A 23,113-nucleotide genomic window follows, 5' to 3' on the forward strand; every position below is an offset into this window, starting at 1 on the left:
GATACCAGTATCGCGATACTAGGAAGCAAAGGAAACAAAACACGAAGCGGACAGAATTTCTCGAGGAAAACAGTCCTAATGTTGGAGAAAACTACCTTATGTTGTCACCCAGAGTCACATTTGTTTTACAGAAGTAGATTTTAAAGGACCATAGAGTTTTGTCGGCTTCGTGTTTTATTTTTTTGCCAAGGATAATCTGGTATGGTAAGTATCGCGATACTGGTGTCGTGACAACATGGAGCAGAGCTGTAAGTGAAACAGAGCGTGTTTGGTTCAATACCTGTGTCCTTGAGAGAACAGCAGTAGCATGACTAGCAGAAATGAGAGACCCATTACAGTGGCTGTTTGACATATCAGCAGGTAGAGGTTAGTTGCATGCCCGCTTGCCACTTGCTTGCATACTCTCGCTTACAGCTCGCTGCCGCCGGCTAGCCCTTGTGGTGAATTGGGGAGAAGCGTCATGCACAAGTTTCCCCTTGCCGGTACAAAGCCTCTCCGTGACCAAGACTCCTGTCGGGCCTCCTCGCGATGAATACAGCTCTAACTATTACACTGTAATTACAGTACAGTATAAAACACTGGGTCCTCTGTATGTTTCCCAGTAGATGAGCAGAGCAGCGTTGGAACGGAGTGGCTCTCCTCTCCCAAATAAAGACAGCTCTATTTCGAACGAAGCCTCTGGCGCAGTGTCACTAATGCGTTCTGTTTTGATTTTGCTGAATTATGTCATCGAAGGCACAAGAAATCAACATTTATGCTGACAAAAACGACATTCACAATATCTACAGCTCAACTAAAGCTATCTGTAGCCCTAAGTCTCTTCATCACCCCCATGAAAACAGTTGATAGTCTGACTTTTTCTTGAAGGACCAAAACCAGATGCTGATGAGGTGGGCTGACCACTTTGAAGCACTACTCAATCAGCGTTCTCCTACAGACCATTCCGTCTGTCCACCCATTCAAGGCCTCAACCATTCACCAACCTTCCAAGAGGTGTTATCAGCTATCCATTCCCTCATGAACAACGAGACTCCTGGCGCTGACAGCATCCCGGCAGAGCTACTTAAGAAGGGAGGTTACTTCTGTACCAGAACGCTCCACCAGTACATCACTGAGGTTTGGGACCGGGAGATCGTCCCACAACAGTGGCGGGATGCAAACATCGATAAGAACAAGGGTGACAAGTCCACCTGTGGCAACAATTTGTCAACATCCTTTTTGAGTTCCATGATGGGATGATGGCTCTGGTGGCCATTGGAGGGCAGGAGACGGTGCCCTTTAGAGTAAGCATCGGTGTGAGGCAGGGGTGTGTCACTCGCACTGGTACTCTTTAACGTCTTCCTCCTACATGTCACCCAGCTTCTCCAGAAAGAGTTTGAGGACAGCAGGGGTTTTGCAGTGGACTTCAGGCTGGATGGAAATCTATTCAATGTCAGGAGGCTCCAAGCAACCACAAGTCTTGACAGAACGGGTTCTTGAGCTGCAGTATGCTGATGACTGTGCTCTTGTGGCCCACACTCTGAAAGACCTTCAGACCTCGACCTCGAAACTCAAAATAGGATCAAGCAAGCATCAGCTGCCTTCAGGAAACTCAGATGCAGGATCTTCCAAAACCGGAATCTCCACCTCCACACCAAGGTTGCCGTCTGCATCACCATACTTTTTTTACAGCTATGAAGCCTGGGTCACTTAGTCGCCACAACCTGCAGCTCGAGCAATTCCACATTAGATGCCTGCATTGCATCCTGGGAATCCCCTGGTGCAACCGTGTGCCCCATACAGAAATACTTGCTAAGACCAACTGCAAGAGTAAGGAGGCCATGATCACTCAACACCAACTGTGCTGGCTTGGGCATGTCATTAGAATGTCTCAGGAGCGCTTGCCAGGGAAGATCCTGTATGGCCAGCTACATCTTGGCCGGCGGTCTGCAGGGGACAGCTGAAGCTCTACAAGGGCCAGCTGAAAACGTCACTGAAGAAGTGCAACATCAAACCCACAGACCTAGAGGATGCTGCTGCCAACTGTTCCACCTGGCGGCAGCTCTGCCAGAGCGGTGTACAGAGGCGGGGAGAGGAACACAAAGAGACAGCAAAAACAGCTCAGGAGACATACAACCTTGCCTGCCCCCCCCCGCCAACACAGACTGCATATGCCCGACCTGCAATAAAGTTTGTGGATCTCTGATTGGACTCTGCAGTCACCAAATAACTCACCGTTAACTCAGAAGTGGAAGTGATCATCGAATACGTTGGACAACGATAAGCAACTTCTTTGAGAGTGCTTAACCTCTGCGCGCTTGCATGCGTTCATGTTTCTGTGTCTAATGAATGCAGAGGAGGCTGGTGGGAGGAGCTAAAGGAGGATGGGCTCATTGTAATGGCTGGAATGGAATACATGTACATGTATCAAACATATGGAAACCGCATGTTTGACTCTGTTCCATGAATTCCATTCCAGCCATTACCATCCTCCTATGGCTCCTCCCACCAGCCTCCACTGACTGAGTGTGTAAGCGTACATTACATCGGTCTCATCCATTCTGTGTCCTACCTCTTCCAAGGTTTGCAGTTTGGCTGGATAGTGACTCCCCTCTCTCCCTAGGCTACAGACATTGGCATGCTGACCTGCGGCCTGACGACACACCTCTGGAGGCGGGACTAGCGTTTACCTGTAAGATGAAGAGCACCATTCCCTTCCTGGGTCGGGCCTCTCTGGAGAAACAGAAAGCTGAGGGACTACGTAGACGCATTGTCTGTTTCACCATTGATGAGTGAGTGGTCACCATGGCAACTTTTTTAGCTTGAGGACATGATTAAATGTCACCAGCATTATTTTCTTATATCCTCGGCTTCTTCCTCCTCCTTCCATGTGGGTCTTCGATGACTCCAGTTAGAACGGTGTGAGTTTCTCTTCTTTTTAAAGTCAACATGACCATGGCCTTAATGACAACCATAGATGACAGAATCATATTTTCGTAACTTAGCCCACAAGTCTTCCCTGCCGTTAGTGTACTGTAGCAGACCTGGTCTAAATGTGGTCTAAATGGTGAGGGACTAAGTGATGTTTCCAGTCATTCACTAAAACTGCTGTGGTTCGATTAGAAAGGGATTCGGTAAGAAGTGGATTTAAAGGACTGTCAGCCTGACGTGATATCGTTTTCTGAGTTGATTCACTGAGACTACTCTTGTCTGGTTCGGGTCTGAGGTGCAGATAGAAATTCAATGAGTGGAGCTGACATGATCCCCTATTATACACGCGGACAATCATATCTGTTCTACACAAGACATTTCTGTCTGAACGCTCAAACGTTACATCACCTGAACAGGTCTGTTTGATGTAGTGTGAGCTGTCTCTCTCTCTGTCTCTCTCTGGCTCTCTCTCTCTGGCGCTCTCTCTCTGGAGCTCGCTCTCTCTTTCTCTCTGGCTTGCTCTCTCTCTCTCTCTCTCTCTCTCTCTCTCTCTCTCTCTGGCTGTCTCTCTCTCTCTCTCTCTCTGGCTGTCTCTCTCTCTCTCTCTCTCTCTGGCTGTCTCTCTCTCTCTCTCTCTCTCTCTGGCTGTCTCTCTCTCTCTCTCTCTCTCTCTCTCTCTCTCTGGCTGTCTCTCTCTCTCTCGCTCTCTCTCTCTCTCTCGCTCTCTCTCTCTCTCTCTCTCTCTCTTTCTCTCTCTGGCTGGCTCGCTCTCGCGCTCTCTCTCTGGCTCGCTCTCTCTTGCTCTTTGGCTGGCTCTCTCTCTGGTTGGCGCTCTCTCTGGCGCTCTTGCTCTCTTTGGCGCTCTGGCGCTTTCTCTCTCTGGCTCGCTCTCTCGCTTGCGCTCTCGCTCTCTCGCTTGCGCTCTCGTTCTCTCGCTCTCTCTTTGCGCGCTCAGCCTTTCTCACGCTCGCTCAGCCTCTCTGGCAGTTGCTCAGGCTCTCTGGCAGTCACTGGCGCTCGCTCAGGCTCTCTGGCTGCCTCTCTCTCTCTGGCTCTCTCTCTCTCTGATGTTCTTGCTCTCTCTGGCGCTTTTTCTCTCTGGCTCGCTCTCTCTGGCTCACTCTCTCATGCACGCTCAGCCTCTCTGGCAGTTGCTCGGCCTCTGGCAGTTGCTCGGCCTCTGGCAGTTGCTCGGCCTCTCTGGCAGTTGCTCGGGCTCTCTGGCAGTTGCTCGGGCTCTCTGGCAGTTGCTCGGGCTCTCTGGCTGGTGCTCTGGCTGGTGCTCTGGCTGGTGCTCTGGCTGGTGCTCTGGCTGGTGCTCTGGCTGGCGCTCTGGCCCTCGCTCAGGGTCTCTGGCTGGCGCTCTGGCTGGCGCTCTGGCTGGCGCTCTGGCTGGCGCTCTGGCTCTCTGGCTGGCACTCTGGCTCTCGCTCTGGCTCTCTGCCTCTATGCCTGGCGCTCTGGCTCTATGCCTGGCGCTCTGGCTCTTTGGCTGGCACTCAGGCTCTCTGGCTAGTGCTCTGGCTGGTGCTCTGGCTCTCTGGTTGGCGCTCAGGCTTTCTGGTTGGCGCTCATGCTCTCTTCCTGGTGCTTTGGCTCTTGATCAGGCTCACTCAGGCTCTCTGGCTAGCACTCTGGCTCTCGCTCAAGCTCTCTGGCTGGCGCTCTGGCTCTCAAGCTGCTCTCTGTCTCTCTCTCTCTGGCGCTCTCTGGCTCGATCTCTCTGACGCTCGCTCAGCCTCGCTGGCTGGCGCTCTGTCGCTCGCTCTCTCTCTGGCTTGCTCGCTCTGTCTGGCACTCAGGCTCTCTGGCTCGCTCAGCCTCTCTAGTGCTCGCTCAGCCTCTCTAGTGCTCGCTCAGCAACTCTAGTGCTCGCTCAGCCTCTCTGGCTGCCTCTCTGGCTAGTGCGCTGGCTCTCTCTGGCTGGCATTCTCTCTGGCTGGCATTCTCTCTGGCTGGTGCGCTGGCTGGCGCGCTGTCTCTGGCGCTCTGTCTCTCTGTCTCTCTCTCTGGCCCTCTCTCTCTCTGGCCCTCTGTCTCTCTGGCGCTCTCTCTCTCTCTCTCTGGCGCTCTCTCTCTCTCTCTCTCTGGCGCTCTCTCTCTCTCTGGCGCTCTCTCTCTCTCTGGCGCTCTCTCTCTCTCTGGCGCTCTCTCTGGCGCGCTCTCTCTGGCGCTCTCTCTCTCTCCGGCGCTCTCTCTCTCTCGCTCTCTCTCTCTGGCGCTCTCTCTCTCTCTCTCTCTGGCGCTCTCTCTCTCTCTCTCTCTGGCGCTCTCTCTCTCTCTCTCTCTGGCGCTCTCTCTCTCTCGCTCTGGCGCTCTCTCTCTGGCGCGCGCTCTGTGGCGCTCTCTCTCTCTGGCGCCCGCTCTGTGGCGCTCTCTCTCTCTGGCTCTGTCTCTCTCTCGCTCTCTCTGGCGCTCTCTCTCTCTCTCTCTCTCTCTGGTGCTCTCTCTCTCTCTCTCTGGCGCTCTGTCTCTCTCTCTCTGGCGCTCTGTCTCTCTCTGTCTGGCACTCTGTCTGGCGCTCTATCTCTGTCTGGCCTTCTGTCTCTGTCTGGCGCTCTGTCTCTCTCAATTCACTTTGTTTTATTGTTATGATGTAACAATGTACATATTGCCAAAGCTTACTTTGGATATTTACAATATTAAAATAATAGACATACTTGTCAAAGGGACAACATTAACCAAGGGTCAAAATAACCATTGAACAATAACAATATAGAGGACATGTGCAGCGCTCTCTCTCTCTCTCTGGCGCTCTCTCTCTCTCTCTGGCGCTCTCTCTCTCTCTGGCGCGCTCTCTCTCTGGCGCTCTCTCTCTCTCTGGCGCTCTCTCTCTCTCTGGCGCTCTCTCTCTCTCTGGCGCTCTCTCTCTCTCTCTGGCGCTCTCTCTCTCTCTCTGGCGCTCTCTCTCTCTGGCGCTCTCTCTCTCTGGCGCTCTCTCTCTCTGGCGCTCTCTCTCTCTGGCTCTCTCTCTCTCTCTGGCGCGCTCTCTCTCTCTGGCGCGCTCTCTCTCTCTGGCGCGCTCTCTCTCTCTAGCGCGCTCTCTCTCTCTCTCTGGCGCTCTCTCTCTCTCTGGCGCTCTCTCTCTCTCTGGCGCTCTCTCTCTCTCTCTCTCTCTGGCGCTCTCTCTCTCTCTCTGGCTCTGTGGCGCTCTCTCTCTCTGGCGCTCTCTCTCTGGCGCTCTCTCTCTGGCGCTCTCTCTCTGGCGCTCTCTGACTCTGTCTCTCTCTCTCTCTCTGGCGTTCTCTCTCTCTGTCTCTGGCGCTCTCTCTCTCTGGCGCTTTCTGTCTCTGGCGCTCTCTGTCTCTGGCGCTCTCTGTCTCTGGCGCTCTCTGTCTCTGTCGCTCTCTGTCTCTGGCGCTCTCTCTCTCTGTCTGGCGCTCTGTCTCTCTCTGTCTGGCGCTCTGTCTCTCTCTGTCTGGCGCTCTGTCTCTCTCTGTCTGGCGCTCTGTCTCTCTCTGTCTGGCGCTCTGTCTGGCGCTCTGTCTGGCGCTCTGTCTGGCGCTCTGTCTGGCGCTCTGTCTGGCGCTCTGTCTGGCGCTCTGTCTGGCGCTCTGTCTGGCGCTCTGTCTGGCGCTCTGTCTGGCGCTCTGTCTGGCGCTCTGTCTGGCGCTCTGTCTGGCGCTCTGTCTGGCGCTCTGTCTGGCGCTCTGTCTGGCGCTCGCTCTCTCCCTCTGGCGCTCGCTCTCTCCCTCTGGCGCTCGCTCTCTCCCTCTGGCGCTCGCTCTCTCCCTCTGGCGCTCGCTCTCTCCCTCTGGCGCTCGCTCTCTCCCTCTGGCGCTCGCTCTCTCCCTCTGGCGCTCGCTCTCTCCCTCTGGCGCTCGCTCTCTCCCTCTCTCCCTCTGGCGCTCGCTCTCTCCCTCTCTCCCTCTGGCGCTCGCTCTCTCCCTCTCTCCCTCTGGCGCTCGCTCTCTCCCTCTGGCGCTCGCTCTCTCTCTCTGGCGCTCGCTCTCTCTCTCTCTGGCGCTCGCTGTCTCTCTCTCTGGCGCTCTCTCTCTCTCTCTCTCTCTCTCTCTCTGGCTCTCTCTCTCTCTCTCTCTGGCGCTCTCTCTCTGGCACTCTCTCTCTCTCTCTCTCTCTGGCGCTCTCTCTCTCTCTCTCTCTCTGGCGCTCTCTCTCTCTCTCTCTCTCTGGCGCTCTCTCTCTCTCTCTCTGGCGCTCTCTCTCTCTCTCTGGCGCTCTGGCTCTCTCCCTCTCTCTCTGGCACTCTGGCTCGCTCCCTCTCTCTCTGGCGCTCTGGCTCTCTCCCTCTCTCTGGCGCTCTGTCTCAATCTCAATTCACATTGTTTTATTGTTATGATGTAACAAAGTACATATTGCCAAAGCTTACTTTGGATATTTACAATATTAAAATAATAGACATACTTGTCAAAGGGACAACATTAACCAAGGGTCAAAATAACCATTGAACAATAACAATATAGAGGACATGTGCAGCGCTCTCTCTCTCTCTGGCGCTCGCTCTCTCCCTCTGGCGCTCGCTCTCTCCCTCTGGCGCTCGCTCTCTCCCTCTGGCGCTCGCTCTCTCCCTCTGGCGCTCGCTCTCTCTCTCTGGTGCTCGCTCTCTCTCTCTCTGGCGCTCGCTGTCTCTCTCTGGCGCTCTCTCTCTCTCTGGCGCTCTCTCTCTCGCTCTCTCTCTCTCTCTCTGGCTCTCTCTCTCTCTCTCTCTGGTGCTCTCTCTCTCTCTCTCTGGCGCTCTCTCTCTCTCTCTCTGGCGCTCTCTCTCTCTCTCAGGCGCTCTGGCTCTCTCTCTGGCGCTCTAGCTCTCTCCCTCTCTCTCTGGCACTCTGGCTCGCTCCCTCTCTCTCTGGCGCTCTGGCTCTCTCTCTCTCTCTGGCGCTCTGTCTCAATCTCAATTCACTTTGTTTTATTGTTATGATGTAACAAAGTACATATTGCCAAAGCTTACTTTGGATATTTACAATATTAAAATAATAGACATACTTGTCAAAGGGACAACATTAACCAAGGGTCAAAATAACCATTGAACAATAACAATATAGAGGACATGTGCAGCGCTCTTTCCGTCTCTTGCATCTCTTGCATCTCTTGTATCTAAATCACATACATAAAATATAAACATTTTCCCGCCAGAGGTATGTTTCCATCAAACTTATTTTTAGCCGATAAAAGGCTTTGCGTGATGAGGTAGTGCACATAAAAGCTATTTTAGTGTATGTGTTCAGGTACCGAATAAAAAAAACTGAAGTTTCATGTGTTTAATTTGCAATTTCAACTCAGATGGTTTTGTCACAAAAACTGTTGCAATAAATAGCATACCTCCTTGCCCAATCTGGTTTTGGTGCTCTAAAGACAACCGTTGATGATAATGTGAACAGGGTAGGTTATATGACATGGCTAAAAACAATATCTTTTATATATATATATATATATATATATACAGTGCCTTGCGAAAGTATTCGGCCCCCTTGAACATTGCGACCTTTTGCCACATTTCAGGCTTCAAACATAAAGATATAAAACTGTATTTTTTTGTGAAGAATCAACAACAAGTGGGACACAATCATGAAGTGGAACGACATTTATTGGATATTTCAATTTTTTTTAACAAATCAAAAACTGAAAAATTGGGCGTGCAAAATTATTCAGCCCCCTTAAGTTAATACTTTGTAGCGCCACCTTTTGCTGCGATTACAGCTGTAAGTCGCTTGGGGTATGTCTCTATCAGTTTTGCACATCGAGAGACTGACATTTTTTCCCATTCCTCCTTGCAAAACAGCTCGAGCTCAGTGAGGTTGGATGGAGAGCATTTGTGAACAGCAGTTTTCAGTTCTTTCCACAGATTCTCAATTGGATTCAGGTCTGGTCTTTGACTTGGCCATTCTAACACCTGGATATGTTTATTTTTGAACCATTCCATTGTAGATTTTGCTTTATGTTTTGGATCATTGTCTTGTTGGAAGACAAATCTCCGTCCCAGTCTCAGGTCTTTTGCAGACTCCATCAGGTTTTCTTCCAGAATGGTCCTGTATTTGGCTCCATCCATCTTCCCATCAATTTTAACCATCTTCCCTGTCCCTGCTGAAGAAAAGCAGGCCCAAACGATGATGCTGCCACCACCATGTTTGACAGTGGGGATGGTGTGTTCAGAGTGATGAGCTGTGTTGCTTTTACGCCAAACATAACGTTTTGCATTGTTGCCAAAAAGTTCAAGTTTGGTTTCATCTGACCAGAGCACCTTCTTCCACATGTTTGGTTCTCCCAGGTGGCTTGTGGCAAACTTTTAAACAACACTTTTTATGGATATCTTTAAGAAATGGCTTTCTTCTTGCCACTCTTCCATAAAGGCCAGATTTGTGCAATATACGACTGATTGTTGTCCTATGGACAGAGTCTCCCACCTCAGCTGTAGATCTCTGCAGTTCATCCAGAGTGATCATGGGCCTCTTGGCTGCATCTCTGATCAGTCTTCTCCTTGTATGAGCTGAAAGTTTAGAGGGACGACCAGGTCTTGGTAGATTTGCAGTGGTCTGATACGCCTTCCATTTCAATATTATCGCTTGCACAGTGCTCCTTGGGATGTTTAAAGCCTGGGAAATCTTTTTGTATCCAAATCCGGCTTTAAACTTCTTCACGACAGTATCTCGTACCTGCCTGGTGTGTTCCTTGTTCTTCATGATGCTCTCTGCGCTTTTAACGGACCTCTGAGACTATCACAGTGCAGGTGCATTTATACGGAGACTTGATTACACACAGGTGGATTGTATTTATCATCATTAGTCATTTAGGTCAACATTGGATCATTCAGAGATCCTCACTGAACTTCTGGAGAGAGTTTGCTGGTACTGAAAGTAAAGGGGCTGAATAATTTTGCACGCCCAATTTTTCCGTTTTTGATTTGTTAAAGTTTGAAATATCCAATAAATATCGTTCCACTTCATGATTGTGTCCCACTTGTTGTTGATTCTTCACAAAAAAATACAGTTTTATATCTTTATGTTTGAAGCCTGAAATGTGGCAAAAGGTCGCAAAGTTCAAGGGGGCCGAATACTTTCGCAAGGCACTGTATATGTATATGTGTGTGTATATATATATATATATATATATATATATATATATATATATATATATATATATATATATATATATATATATATATATATATATATATATATATATATATAGATAGATAGATAGATATATATATATAGATAGATAGATAGATAGATAGATAGATAGATAGATAGATAGATAGATAGATAGATAGATAGATAGATAGATAGATAGATAGATAGATAGATAGATAGATAGATAGATAGATAGATAGATAGATAGATAGATAGATAGATAGATAGATAGATAGATAGATAGATAGATAGATAGATAGATAGATATATCTCATACATACAGTTGAAGTCAGAAGTTCACATACACCTTAGCCAAATACATTTCATCTCAGTTTTTCACAATTCCTGACTTTTAATCCTAGTTAAAATTCCCTGTCTTAGGTCAGTTAGGATCACCACTTTATTTTAAGAATGTGAAATGTCAGAATAATAGTAGAGTGATTTATTTCAGCTTTTATTTATTTCATCACATTCCCAGAAGTTTACATACTAATTGAGTGTATTTGGTAGCATTGCCTTTACATTGTTTAACTTGGGTCCAACGTTTCGGGTAGCTTCCCACAATAAGTTGGGTGAATTTTGGCACATTCCTCCTGACAGAGCTGGTGTAACTGAGTCAGGTTTGTAGGCCTCTTTGCTTGCACATGCTTTTTCAGTTCTGCCCACATATTTTCTATGAGATTGAGGTCAGGGCTTTGTGATGGCCACTCCAATACCTTGACTTTGTTGTCCTTAAGCCATTTTGCCACAACTTTGGAAGTATGCTTGGGGTCATTGTCCATTTGGAAGACCCATTTGCGACCAAGCTTTAACTTGCTGACTGAAGCCTTGAGATGTTGCTTCAATATATCCACACAATTTCCCTTCCTCATGAAGCCATCTATTTTGTGAAGTGCACCAGTCCCTCCTGCAGCAAAGCACCCCCACAACATGATGCTGCCACCCCTGTGCTTCACGGTTGGGATGGTGTTCTTCGGCTTGCAAACCTCTCCCTTTTTCCTCCAAACATAACGATGGTCATTATGACCAAACAGTTCTATTTTTGTTTCATCAGACCAGAGGACATTTCTCCCAAAAAGTACGATCCCCATTTGCAAACCGTAGTCTGGCTTTTTTTATGGCAGTTTTGGAGCAGTGGCTTCTTCCTTGCTTGAGCGGCCTTTCAGGTTATGTCGATATAGGACTTGTTTTACTGTGGATATAGATACTTTTGTACCTGTTTCCTCCAGCATCTTCACAAGGTCCTTTACTGTTGTTCTGGGATTGATTTGCACTTTTCACACCGAAGTGCGTTCATCTCTAGGAGACAGAACGTGTCTCCTTCCTGAGCAGTACGACGGCTGCGTGGTCCCATGGTGTTTATACTTGCGTACTATTGTTTGTACAGATGAACGTGGTACCTTCAGGCATTTGCAAATTGCTCCCAAGGATGAACCAGACTTGTGGAGGTCTATAATTTTTTTCTGAGGTCTTGGCTGATTTCTTTTGATTTTCCTAAGATGTCAATCAGAGGCACTGAGTTTGAAAGGAAGCCTTGAAATACATCCACAGGTTCACCTCCAATTGACTCAAATGATGTCAATTAGCCTATCAGAAGCTTCTAAAGCCATGACATCATTTTCTGGAATTTTCCAAGCTGTTTAAAGGCACAGTCAACTTAGTGTATGTAAACTTCTGACTCACTGGAATTGTGATGCAGTGAATTATGAGTGAAATAATCTGTCTATAAACAATTGTTGGAAAAATGACTTGTCATGCACAAAGTAGATGCCCTAACCGACTTGCCAAAACTATAGTTTGTTAACAAGAAATTTGTGGAGTGGTTGAAAAACGAGTTTTAATGACTCCAACCTAAGTGTATGTAAACATCCGACTTCAACTGTATGTACACACAGTACCAGTCAAAACTATGAAATAACACATATGGAATCATGTAGTAACCAAAAAAGTGTTAAACAAATCAAAATATATTTTTGAGTCTTCAAAGTAGCCACCCTTTGCCTTGATGACAGCTTTGCACACTATTGGCATTCTCTCAACCAGCTCCATGATAAATTATTTTCCAACCGTCTTGAAGGAGTTCCCACATATGCTTGAGCACTTGTTGGTTGCTTTTCCTTCACTCTGTGGTCCAGCTCATTCCAAACCATCTCCATTTGGGTTGAGGTCGGGTGATTGTCGAGGCCAGGTCATCTGATGCAGCACTCCGTCACTCTCCTGCTTGGTCAAATAGCCCTTACACAGCCTGGAGATGTGTGCTAGGTCATTTTCCTGTTGAAAAACAAATTATAGTCCAACTAAGCGCAAACCAGATGGGATGGCGTATTGCTGCAGAATGCTGTGGTAGCCATGCTGGTTAAGTGTGGCTTGAATTCTAAATAAATCAGACAGTGTCACTAGCAAAGCACCATCACACCTCCTGTTTCATAGTGGGAACCACACATGCGGAGATCATCCGTTAACCAACTCTGCGTCTCACAAAGACACGGTGGTTGGAACCAAAAATCTCAAATTTGGACTCATCAGACCAAAGGACAGATTTCCACCGGTCTAATGTCCATTGCTCGTGTTTCTTTGCCCAAACAAGTCTCTTTCTTTCTTTCTTTCTTTTTGGTGTCCTGGTTTCTTTTCTGCAATTCGACCATGATTTACGCTGTCTCCTCTGAACAGTAGATGTTGTGTCTGTTACTTGAACTCTGAAGCATTTATTTGGGCTGTAATCTGAGGTCCAGTTAACTGTAATGAATTTATCCTCTGCAGCATAGTTAACTCTGGCTCATCCTTTCCTGTGGCGGTCCTCGTGAGAGCAAGTTTCGTTATAGCGCTTGATGGTTTTTGTGACTGCACTTGAAGAAACTTTCACATTTCTTGAAATGTTCTGTATTGACTGACCTTCCTGTCTTAAAGTAATGATGGACTGTCATTTCTCTTTGCTTATTTGAGCTGTCATAATATAGACTTGGTCTTTTACCAAATAGGGCTTACTTCTGTATACCACCCCTACCTTGTCACAGCACAAGTGATTGGCTCAAACGCATTAAGAAGGAAAGAAATTCCACTAATTATTGTTTAACAAGGCACACCGGTTAATTGAACTGCATTCCATGTGACTGCCTCATGAAGTTGGTTGAGAGAATACCAAGAGTGTGCAAAGCTGTCATCATGGCAAAGGGTGGCTACTTTGAAGAATCTCAAATATAAAATATATTTAGATTTGTTACATTTTTGTTATTTTTGTACAATGTAGAAAATAGTAAAAATGAAAACCCTTGAATGAGGTGTGTCCAGACTTTTGACTGGTACTTTATATATAATTGGCAGCCGCGCACCGATCATCATCATCATCATTCAAATGATAGCCTACCCTCGATATTTATTGGAAATTTGCATGAAACTCCAAGTATATTTCAATTGTGGCATAATCTATTTAATCTACCAAAAATATACACTAGACAAGGTGGGATATTTTGTTTTGTCGACAAATTTGCTGTTTCCGTAAGGCCTGTCGTAACTTTCTTCATCTGCATGAAATGGTTGGCTGGAAACCTGGTTTGTCCCTCTTCTTCCCCTCTTTCTTCTCCTTCCCCGTCTCTCTAACATTACATCCTCCTGAACAGGTCTGTGTGATGTAGCTGAACCTGACACCTCTGTCTCTTCCTACTAACAGGAAAGTCCCGATGTTCGGCCTGGAAGCAATCTTCCGGAACGGCGTTCCAGTAGGCCATCTGCGGCGCTCCGACTACGGGTTCTTTATTGACAAGCAGATTGGATACGGATACATCCGCAACCCTGACGGAGGAGTGGTAAGTAATATATAGTTGGCTACACACACACACACACACACACACACACACACACACACACACCATTCAACTCAGCCACCCACACAATTTCTGTCATCACCACAAGTAGACGAAACATTAACAGGCTTCTTTTTCTTCTTCGTTGGGAGATGGGATTTCTATAATAATTGGTGGTATTCTGGCCGTTACGCTCTTAACGATTGGCAGACAGGAAAACACTGCTTGTTTCCAGCTCTTTAGAAATGCTTCATTGCTGCTCTGCTCTGCTCCTCCTCCGGCTGGGAAGCGATGACTCCTCTGAGCCCGCTGTGTGCGTGCCTGTGGGTGTGCACGTTCTGGGAACTGTCTCTTTCTCCTATTATCCGTCGTCATCTATTGGCTCTAGCCTGATCAACTCAGCCTTCAGACATTCTCGCCTGAGCTTTTACTTAGGACAGACAATATTCATGGACTCTATTGTCCTCTCCTTCTGTTGGAGCAGAGGCCCAGATTTGCATACAATTATACCACGTCATCATATCATGCATATCTTGCAGTTTAACAACTTCATATTTGATTGAGTGGCAATTGAGTCAGATTCTAGTACCAGGGCTTTGACACACACACACACCACAGGCTTTGGTTGCTACCTCGGAAACTGAGACAACTTTTTTCCCCCCAGCACTTCAAAAGAAACCTTGAAATAAAGCTGGAATTGTTCATTGGTGAAACTGCCACGTCTGTTTTTGCGATTACGACAACCAGGACATAATTGCATGTGCAACTGCACAGCAGAATATTTACAGCATTTTTTTTTTTTTAACGCACAAAACAGTTAACAATAAGGAGTCGCTGGGGTGGAGTGGTGCGGTTTCTCTGATGTGGGTTACATTTTTAAGGGCTTTATATTTTCAAAGCTGTTAACCAGGGTTTCTGGGTGGGGGAAGTTTATTTGTGTATCATATGTGTACATCCTGTGTTGTTTTCCTGTGTTGTCGTCGTCGTCGTCGTCGTCGTCTCCCCCCCCCCCCCCCCCCCCCCACACGCACACAAAAATAAGACCTGTAGTAATAGAATACCGCCTCAGTGTGTCCTACCGGGCCGAGCAGGTTCTGACGCAGTGGATGACCGTTGCCTTGTTCAATGAGATGCTGCTGCACGGTGTGTGTGTGTGAGAGAGAGAGAGTGTGTTACAGGGCTGTGTGTGTTACGGAGTGAGACACCACATGTCTAGGTCTCCAGGATATATTATATATATATATATATTTATATTTATATATCCCCCTGTCACTTATCATTGGGATCACGTCCCCTCCCATCACAGTAGCACGGCAGAGTGCGAAACAGACACACACATCCACTCACAAAGCCCTGGCTTTGGCCCTGCGCTACAGCGCTCCACATGCCCTCCTACGCTGCGTAAAAGGGTCAGTCAGTGTCAGCAGCAGCTCATCATCACATGGCTCTGAAACCTCCACCACTCAACCTCTCCTTGCCTGCTACTGCTGCTAAGGTCAGAGTGGCAGGGAGGGATTCATCTGCCTCACTGATTACTGAGAAGCAGAGATGGAGGACAGTGAGAGAATGAGAAAGGGAGGAAGTGAAAGAACATAATGAAGGCGAGAGGGAAAGTAAAGAAGGGAGGGATAGATTGAGAGGAAAGAAGGGAGGGAAGTAAATGGGGTAAGAGGAGCGAGGGAGGGAGAAAACAAGTGAGCGAATGAGAGAGAGAGTAAGCAAGAAGTACTGAGAGAGAGACTGGGAGAGAATGAGGAGGGGGGGAAAGAGATGGAGTGACAAACTGCTAATGATTTGGGGAGAGCAGTCCAGGGGCTTGGCTAGGGGCGGGGCCGAGGGTTAGAGGCCAGTGGACTTTGACTGCGGTTGGGCTAGGGTACAGACTAGGAGCTGGGTTAGGCCTGCCTCCAGCACAGCTCGTTTTTGGAGAGTTATAATTAGCCAGAACAGGGAAAAGCAGGGGCCACTGCGCTGCGAGGAAGGGAAGCAAAAGGAACAGACTCATTGGGCCGGAATAGTTTTGACATTGAGATGTGAATGAACTGGCTGTTTCGTGACCTCTTATTACATTTGGGTTTCATTAACCCTTTTCTCTTGTGGGAATTGGTTTTTATGGATAGGGCTAAATTGAAACAGTTTGGAGATGATGGGGAAATTATTAGACCAAAGATGAGTACACAACAGTATACCTGACACAACATTACACTGTTGATTTTACATGCATTTTACATGAACTGTACTTTTCGCCGCATTTGTTGATAACGAAATTTGAATATACTCTGGATACATTCAGTAAACGTAATAAGAATATTCCTGGAAAAGGTGGGGTAGGTGCAACATAAGACAAAACAATTACAAGGATTTGAGTGAGAGGACACTAACTGGTGTCTCCCAAGTGGCCACACACCTCTCCAAAGTGTGCACAGTTCCTAAGTCATTTGAATACGCTTTTATGACTGCAAGAAGAGTCTTTAACTATAAGGTGTTTTTAGCTCTCCTATCTGTGCTGTTGAGGAACTAAATCTCTAACACGTTTTGTTTGGAACACAAACCTGCATCCCTGCCATCACACAATTACTGTTGCAATCTAAAAACGGTTCATTATATATTGCAATCTGTATCAGATGGGCATCATTTTAAAGATCTATTGCTAATATGCTATAAGCTATGCTATAAGCTATAAAATACGCTATTACAGTGTTAGGCTTTTACAATGCAATTCCGGGAAATGTATATACTTTTTGGTGTGCACGCAAAGGATCATGCATTCAGGCACATGTGACACGGCAAATGTTCCACAGAATAGACAAACAGGCTCATTCTGTTCAGAACAACCCCAGGGTATGACGCCATATAATAATTTTGAAACTGTATATCAAACATAGTGATCATTGACATTGTATATGACATGCGTTTTATGATCTCTGGAGAATAATGGAATCACTGGAGAGCAATGGGTGAGCTCCTTTTGAGACTGTCCTAACGAAGTGATCTGAAGAACTGTAATATCCCATGTTTCTCAGTTGTGGCTGAACAAAGACATGGTAAATATGAATCTCTGTTTTTTTCTATACATCGGTAGGACCGAATCAATCAGGGAAGCTCAGAGGGGCGTGTGCCTTTGTGAGCAACAACTTATGTGCAATCTCTAATATTAAGGGAGTCTCGAGATTCTGCTCACCTGAGGTAGAATACCTCATGATAAACTGTAGACCACACTATTTACCAGGAGAGTTTATCTATATTTTTCGTAGGGGTCCATTTACCACCACAAACCGATGCTGGCACTAAGACCGCACTCAACCAGCTGTATAGGGCCATAAGCAAATAAAATGCTCACCCAGAGGTGGTGCTCCTAGTAGCCAGTGACTAAAATGCAGGAAAACTGAAAACCATTTTACATCATTTCTACCGGCATGTCACCTCTGCAACTACAGGTAAAAACTCTAGATCCCCTTTACTCCACACACACACACATACAGAGCTCGCCCTCACCCACCATTTGGCAAATTTGAATTTATCTTAACTATCCTCCTGATATACGTAAAAACTCAAAACAGGAAGTACCAGTGACTCGCTCAATACGGAAGTGGTCAGATAAAGCGAATGCTAAGCTACAGGACTGATTTAATTTCGTGTAGCGCGAGGGGCTCAAGTTCAGAACGGCTTTCAATCAAACCCCATACAGCGCTGCAAAGTGCAGCTCTGACGTCATGTATAGCATATTACTGTACAGCCACTATGTTCCAATTTAGCTGTTTACCAGTGCCCAAATCTGCCATTTCAACCCATATATGGGTACAGGAAGGGAAACAATGAAATGCAGTATCTCAGGGGTCATCAACTAAATTCAGCCGTGGGCAGATTTAGTTTTTTTTCTCGAGAGGATGGTCGGGGGACAGAATATAAATATAAAGTATTTGTACTCTGACGCAAGAAGCCCAACCAGATATTGTATTTGACTAAAACATAATCATTTTAAAGCTTGATATTAGTCTTATGTTGTTTTTTTTAAACTGCGCCGTATATGCCACTCCACTATCTAGAAAAATCAGAGGAGATGCGCAATAGGTTTCTGAGAGGCTACTCGCCACCATGTGTGGATAAAGCTCTTCATTTGGCATTGGGGAAACCACGAGCTGAACTGCTCCAAAAAAAAGACCCACTAGAGCTAAAGAACACAACTACATATACTTTGAACTTGCGAAAAGTGGGAGATGCTGGCATGTTTTATCGTCGGACCCAGCTTTGCCTGCTGAATTTAAGAATCCACCACTTATTGTATGTAGGAGAGGTCGCAATTTACCCCATTAATTGGTCCATCCAACTGCCAGCCACACAAGAAAATGAGCCAGGCTCTTTTACGCCCGCTTGGGGATGGTAGCTATAAATGCAGAGGTTGCGCAGAGTGCAACAATATGATGAAGTGTGAACATTCCTGCCACCCACACACAGGAAAATGGTTCCAAATAAATCTCATTATTACGTGCTACACCACCCATGTTATCTACATGATTAAATGTCCATGTGGGCTTTGTTATGTAGGTAAAACCTCTCCTTCTCTCAAACATAAAAGTTAAATCAGGAAAAACGACAGTGATTATCCAGTTGCAGTACATTTTAATGACCTAAAACATGACATTTCTACCTTTAAAAAAAAAAAAAAAGATTTTGTGGCATAGAGAAAGTTAAGATATCAGAGAGGGGAGGTGATATAAATAATACTCTGAGCAAAAGAGAATGTTTGGGGATTTTCACCCTCCCAGACATTATTCCCTAAAAGGTCTTAATGATGAAATGCCTCTGTATGTTATGTTGTAAATGTGAACATGAATAATGCCCCTATTTCAGATTACTCTGACGTGTTTCTTACACTGTACCCAATGATTTATGAAAACTTGCTTGGTAGGTCGATGTCCTCATTGTGGTTTTACAGACGTGTTTAATACGTTTTATGTACACACTTTACTAGAATATTTATGAAATGTATATTGTTATATTGGGTAGCACTTATTTGTTTTCCCTCGACTCCAACCCCATTCGATGTGTGGAACGGATGTGGGTGGGGCTAGGTCTACATAAGGGTGCTATTTTTCTTTTTAACTCCCAAAAGCTCTGACGAAGGCCGATACGTAAATGCTTATTAAAGATCAGTGATAATATCAAGAAATACACTGCTCAAAAAAAATAAAGGGAACACTTAAACAACACAATGTAACTCCACTTAGGAAGCACCACTGATTGACAATAAATAAATAATAAATAAATGTCACATGCTGTTATGCAAATGGGTTAGACAACAGGTGGAAATTATAGGCAATTAGCAAGACACCCCCAATAAAGGAGTGGTTCTGCAGGTGGTGACCACAGACCACTTCTCAGTTCCTATGCTTCCTGGTTGATGTTTTGGTCACTTTTGAATGCTGGCAGTGCTTTCACTCTAGTGGTAGCATGAGACAGAGTCTACAACCCACACAAGTGGCTCAGGTAGTGCAGCTCATCCAGGATGGCACATCAATGCGAGCTGTGGCAAGACGGTTTGCTGTGTCTGTCAGCGTAGTGTCCAGAGCATGGAGGTGCTACCAGGAGACAAGCCAGTACATCAGGAGACGTGGAGGAGGCCGTAGGAGGGCAACAACCCAGCAGCAGGACCGCCTTTGTGCGGAGGCAGGAGGAGCACTGCCAGAGCCCTGCAAAATGACCTCCAGCAGGCCACAAATGTGCATGTGTCTGCTCAAACAGTCAGAAACAGACTCCATGAGGGTGGTATGAGGGCCCGACGTCCACAGGTGGGGGTTGTGCTTACAGCCCAACACCGTGCAGGACGTTTGGCATTTGCCAGAGAACACCAAGATTGGCAAATTCGCCACTGGCGCACTGTGTTCTTCACAGATGAAAGCAGGTTCATACTGAGCACATGTGACAGACGTGACAGAGTCTGGAGACGCCGTGGAGAACGTTCTGCTGCCTGCAACATCCTCCAGCATGACCGGTTTGGCGGTGGGTCAGTCATGGTGTGGGGTGGCATTTCTTTGGGGGGCCGCACAGCCCTCCATGTGCTCGCCAGAGGTAGCCTGACTGCCATTAGGTCCCGAGATGAGATCCTCAGACCCCTTGTGACACCATATGCTGGTGCGGTTGGCCCTGGGTTCATCCTAATGCAAGACAATGCTAGACCTCATGTGGCTGGAGTGTGTCAGCAGTTCCTGCAAGAGGAAGGCATTGATGCTATGGACTGGCCCGCCCATTCCCCAGACCTGAATCCAATTGAGCACATCTGGGACATCATGTCTCGCTCCATCCACCAACGCCACGTTGCACCACAGACTGTCCAGGAGTTGGCGGATGCTTTAGTCCAGGTCTGGGAGGAGATCCCTCAGGAGACCATCCGCCACCTCATCAGGAGCATGCCCAGGCATTGTAGGGAGGTCATACAGGCACGTGGAGGCCTCATTTTGACTTGTTTTAAGGACATTACATCAAAGTTGGATCAGCCTGTAGTGTGGTTTTCCACTTTAATTTTGAGTGTGACTCCAAATCCAGACCTCCATGGGTTGATAAATTAGATTTTCATTGATCATTTGTGTGATTTTGTTGTCAGCACATTCAACTATGTAAAGAATATTTCATTCATTCAGATCTAGGATGTGTTATTTTAGTGTTCCCTTCATTTTTTTGAGCAGTGTATATTAAAAACATTTTTACTTACAGCTTTTTCGTAGGCCAAAGAAAATCTGCCGCGCACCAAATTTGCGACACTGGGTGCCAGTTGACGAACCCTGCAGTACCTAATCAGGAATAGTGTTTTTGGAGAGAGGAGTTGGGTCATTAAGAACAGTCTAAGGTTCCCTAAGCTTTCAGATCTGAGGATGGATTAGGAGCTTATTTTAAAAGACTCGGAGTTCCTCCATCACTGAGTAAAGGTGTGGATTTAACCATGTCTGTGTGCTCTCTTCCATTCTTTATTCTCTCTCGTCCTTTCAATCTCACTCTTTCTCTATCCCCCCTCTTGCGCTCTTGCTTTCTATTTCTCTCTCGCGCTCTCTCTCTCTCAGGTAAATGCTGACTTCATAAAGAGTGGGAAGTTCACTCTGGAGAGGATGGGTGTGGTGTACGAGGCCAAGCCCCACCTCAAGTCGCCCTTTGACCCCTCAAACAACCGCGTGAAAGGCATTTACCCCGACAACTACCACAACGTTTACAAGGCCAACGCACAATAATGTACATCGAGGTGTGATTGGACAATGTGACTGTTTGTTTTTGTCCCTTATCTCCCCCAGCATGTCCCCATGTTGGAGTCAGACCTGAGTCCAAATACTTTGAGCTTTTGTCCTAGCCTACCAGGAGTGCCGGTGGGCAGGGTTTTACATTTTTCCGGACTTTTCTATTGGTTCAATTGCAACAGGCAAGCTTAATCGAGCACAGCTAAAGTATTTGAAAGGACATAATTGTATTTGAACCCATGTCTGGTTGGAGTATCATGTGAGGTACCTGTTTACTGTCTCTGTCTGGTGTAAAGCTTGAGAATAGCAGCATTAAGTCCATGTGAAAAGAGCCCGTGAACCACAGATTAGAGTCGCAAGTTTGGTAGTCCTGCAGTACCATACCTCAACACCATGTTATTCTCATGGCTGAAGGCGAAGCTGCCAGCTACTTCTGTAAGTCTTAAAATCATCTCTGATGGTCAAGTAGAAAATATGATGAATTGATTAACAAATAGTTAAAAGGGTAAATATACTGTACTGAACGTGCCTTGCTTTGTTGAACTACTAAAGAAAAAGTATAAATTGGTGACCTGCAATATATTCTTAGTTTTATTAATGTTTCTGGTGCTGCTATTGGTGAGCATGTTTTAAGATCCCGTTGGTTCAATTGTGCTTTTATTGTGTTCACATTAGTGTATGCTAACTCCAGAGTTGATACCAAATGAAATCTGATTGCTGAATTGGACTCTAATAATGCATGAATACAATGACTTGTCTGTGAACAAATGAAGACTGCTCGCCTGTGAAATCCTCATTACACTTTATTGATTCATTTCAAATACAATCCAGACAATGTAATTTGTTTTATCGGTGTGTTTTTTTTCTGTTCTTTGTATATTGAACATAATGTTTCAGATGTGGTCTTAATGTTGTCTCACTTCTTCCTGCTTCAATGCAATCTTACATTTTCACATATGAGGAATCAGGTTAGTGACTTCAATGACCGCTTTAGAAGACAAGAAGGTCTAGTTTCCTGTAATTTTAGATCTCATGTATATGCAGTTATTGGTGTCAATGATTGCCATACAGCTTAAAATGATAAACTATGCCCATTAAACTCTAACTTAATTTCATATTTATCTGATCTTTCCCACAGATTCCTTTACGATTAAATATCTGTACTGGAGTAGGAATGTTTTTTTTTTTTTTTTATTCACTGAAAGTGATCAGAGATATCATAATGGAGTTATTGAGTTCTATTTAATTGTGTGAGAGTGAAGTGATCATTTAGATACAATAGTGTTCTCTTGAATTCTGTGAATGTGATTATGATATTATGCTAGTACTGCAGTGGGCCTTCTTGATGATGATGATGCCATTGGATCAACTGGATGTGATGTGCCATCCCCTGCACTTGTTGTGGAGAAGTACTTCACCAGAGAGAGAAGAGGGGGGGGATGCGTGTTGATATTCAGACCGGAGAGGGCGTGTCCCGGGGGCTGCAACATGGTGGGCTCACTGCTTTGGCTGGGGAGTTTGTCGTCCTAACAGGGCCTCTGCAGCTGTGACATCACTACAGAAAGCTCCTGCCTCTCCCAGTCGCTCTGTCACAGGACCACAGAAACAGTCACACAAGGCGACACGTTGTAGTGTGATGACCTTAAATGTACTAAGAACTTTTGCCTGGTCTCGTGTGATGGTTACATGCACATTTGAACAAATGAACTGTTTTATCATGCGTGTTATGCATGGTATTTGTACATGTTTGTGCAGTGGTTCTCTATGTGTATATGGTAGTTAGTCTCCGGTAACGTAGGTCCCTGACGATGGGCTGTGCCAGTCTGGCATACATATGCCCATCCAAACACTGTGACCTGGTTGACAGGGAGGGCAGCACGATTCAGCCTGAGACCATGGGCGCAGGTGAGGATGCCATGGTAAATTAAATACTCACCGACTCCCTCCCCTAACACTGTCCCACTGGCCATGTCTCTGTCTGTTACGATCACAGCTGCCATCAGCCAGTCAGAAACACACATCCACAGTCATAAAAATGTATTTAAAATTAGTGTTTTACAGGGTCCGCCATAGTAATACGGCACCCCTCGAG

General features: G+C 46.2%; 1 protein-coding gene across 2 annotated transcripts in view; it reads left to right on the plus strand.

Moving 5' to 3' along the window:
• Positions 1–22,192, plus strand: part of sardh (sarcosine dehydrogenase) — a 122,794-nt gene extending 100,602 nt beyond the window's left edge. For both annotated transcript variants that reach the window (XM_036977676.2, XM_090235019.1), the window contains exons 20-22: positions 2,603–2,771; positions 13,666–13,801; positions 20,854–22,192. In XM_036977676.2, the coding sequence (XP_036833571.1) occupies positions 2,603–2,771; positions 13,666–13,801; positions 20,854–21,018 (470 nt within the window). In that variant the 3' untranslated portion in view covers positions 21,019–22,192. The remainder of the gene's footprint in view (positions 1–2,602; positions 2,772–13,665; positions 13,802–20,853) is intronic.
• Positions 22,193–23,113: the final 921 nt, after the last annotated feature.

The sequence above is a fragment of the Oncorhynchus mykiss genome, chromosome 5, assembly GCF_057628025.1.
Source record: "Oncorhynchus mykiss isolate SJ-2025 chromosome 5, ASM5762802v1, whole genome shotgun sequence".
NCBI classification, from domain to species: Eukaryota; Metazoa; Chordata; class Actinopteri; order Salmoniformes; family Salmonidae; genus Oncorhynchus; species Oncorhynchus mykiss.